This window comes from Falco peregrinus, chromosome 19, assembly GCF_023634155.1.
Source record: "Falco peregrinus isolate bFalPer1 chromosome 19, bFalPer1.pri, whole genome shotgun sequence".
In the NCBI taxonomy this organism is placed as follows: Eukaryota; Metazoa; Chordata; class Aves; order Falconiformes; family Falconidae; genus Falco; species Falco peregrinus.
Genome location: NC_073740.1, coordinates 4421968 through 4423295, shown reverse-complemented (window position 1 = coordinate 4423295; position 1328 = coordinate 4421968). Strand labels below are relative to the sequence as shown.

General features: G+C 53.9%; 1 protein-coding gene across 1 annotated transcript; it reads right to left on the bottom strand.

Moving 5' to 3' along the window:
- Nucleotides 1–362: 362 nt before the first annotated feature.
- Nucleotides 363–1328, bottom strand: LOC106112214 (uncharacterized). Its single transcript, XM_013295712.1, has one exon. It carries the CDS (start codon nucleotides 1326–1328, stop codon nucleotides 363–365), a length of 966 nt encoding a protein of 321 aa, XP_013151166.1.

Below are 1328 nucleotides of genomic sequence, written 5' to 3'. Positions count from 1 at the left end.
AAGAAGTCAGACAGAGAGCAGGAATCCAGCTGCAACCTGTTTAATACCACTGGTACAACCAGTGAATATAATTGATCCAGTAACAGTAAAAACCTCTCAGGGTGTGAACACCATAACAGAGTTACAGTCGGTTTGAAGTCAAAGCCTGAGCACCTGCTCAGAGTTACTTAACTTGTCACTAAATCTTTTCTGTTACAGGAATAAGTGTGGCAATGCACTCTATGAGTTTAATATGGGTACAATAAGGGGGTAAAATAAAGCCAAAGCTTCTCTGAGGGTTAGGAATGGGAATCGGGGGAGAAAAATAACCTCAGACCTCAGCTACATAGCTTGCTGCTCTCACAACTACTTCTTTATCTCCTTTAGCACAGACATTTTGAAACACAGCGGCTCTTCTTGGAGTGGCTCGAACGTTTCACTCCCCCTGAGTGATGCTGCGTCGAGTGCTGGGTGGCCCGTGGGTAGAGGCACTTGGACTTGCTTAGGTGCTGCGTGGATGAGCTCTTGTGCTTGGCTGCCTCCTGCGGCAGTGAGCATTTGACTGCGTGTTGCTGCGAGGAGCACTCCTTTATTGCCTGCCCAGGGGGGCACTTGGGCATGTGTGGCTGCGGCTGGCACTTGGTGACACGCTGCTGCGAGGTGTAGGTGGTGACGCACTCCTGCGTCGGGTAGCCCTTCATGCACTTCTGCTGGGGGAACCCGTTCACACACTCCTGCAGAAAAGACTGCGTTATGCACTGCTGTGGGGGGCACTCGGTGACTCCCCGCAGTGGTGGAGAATAGCCCGTCATCCCCTGCAAGGACCGGAGCTCAGCACCATACCGCTGCGATGAGCACTTGGATATCTTCTGTGACCTGCATTCATCCTTGCATGAGGACGAGTACTTGATCCCACATGGTGGGAACTTGAGTTTGCTCGGCTCCGGGCACCTGGGTGCGCATGGTGGGAGGCTCTTGGCCATGCGTTTTTTCTCAGGGTAGCTGGTGTCACAGGGCTGGAAACTCTGTCCCGGGCTTAGCTTCAGGCTGGGCTTTCTGCAGGGCAGAAGGCGAGTGGTCTCACAAGGCTCGGGGTACAGCAGGACACACCGCTGCACGTAGGGCTGACAGGACAGCAGAGGTGGCTGGGGCACGCTTGGCTGTGAGCACACGTAAGTGAGAGGTTGCGTGTAGCTTTGCCATCTTGGCATCGGGCTCTTGATCACGCTCACTGGGTGGCACGTGGTACTGTACCCATCAGACTGGGGCATGCATTGCTGGATGCTTTCGGTGACACAGCTCGATCCTGGCAGGTAGAGGTGTTTATACCGCTCCCCATAATAGTGCAT

Bases quoted from the DNA above. Each gene is read 5' to 3' on its own strand.
- LOC106112214 (XM_013295712.1), bottom strand. From the start codon at position 1,328: ATGCACTATTATGGGGAGCGGTATAAACACCTCTACCTGCCAGGATCG.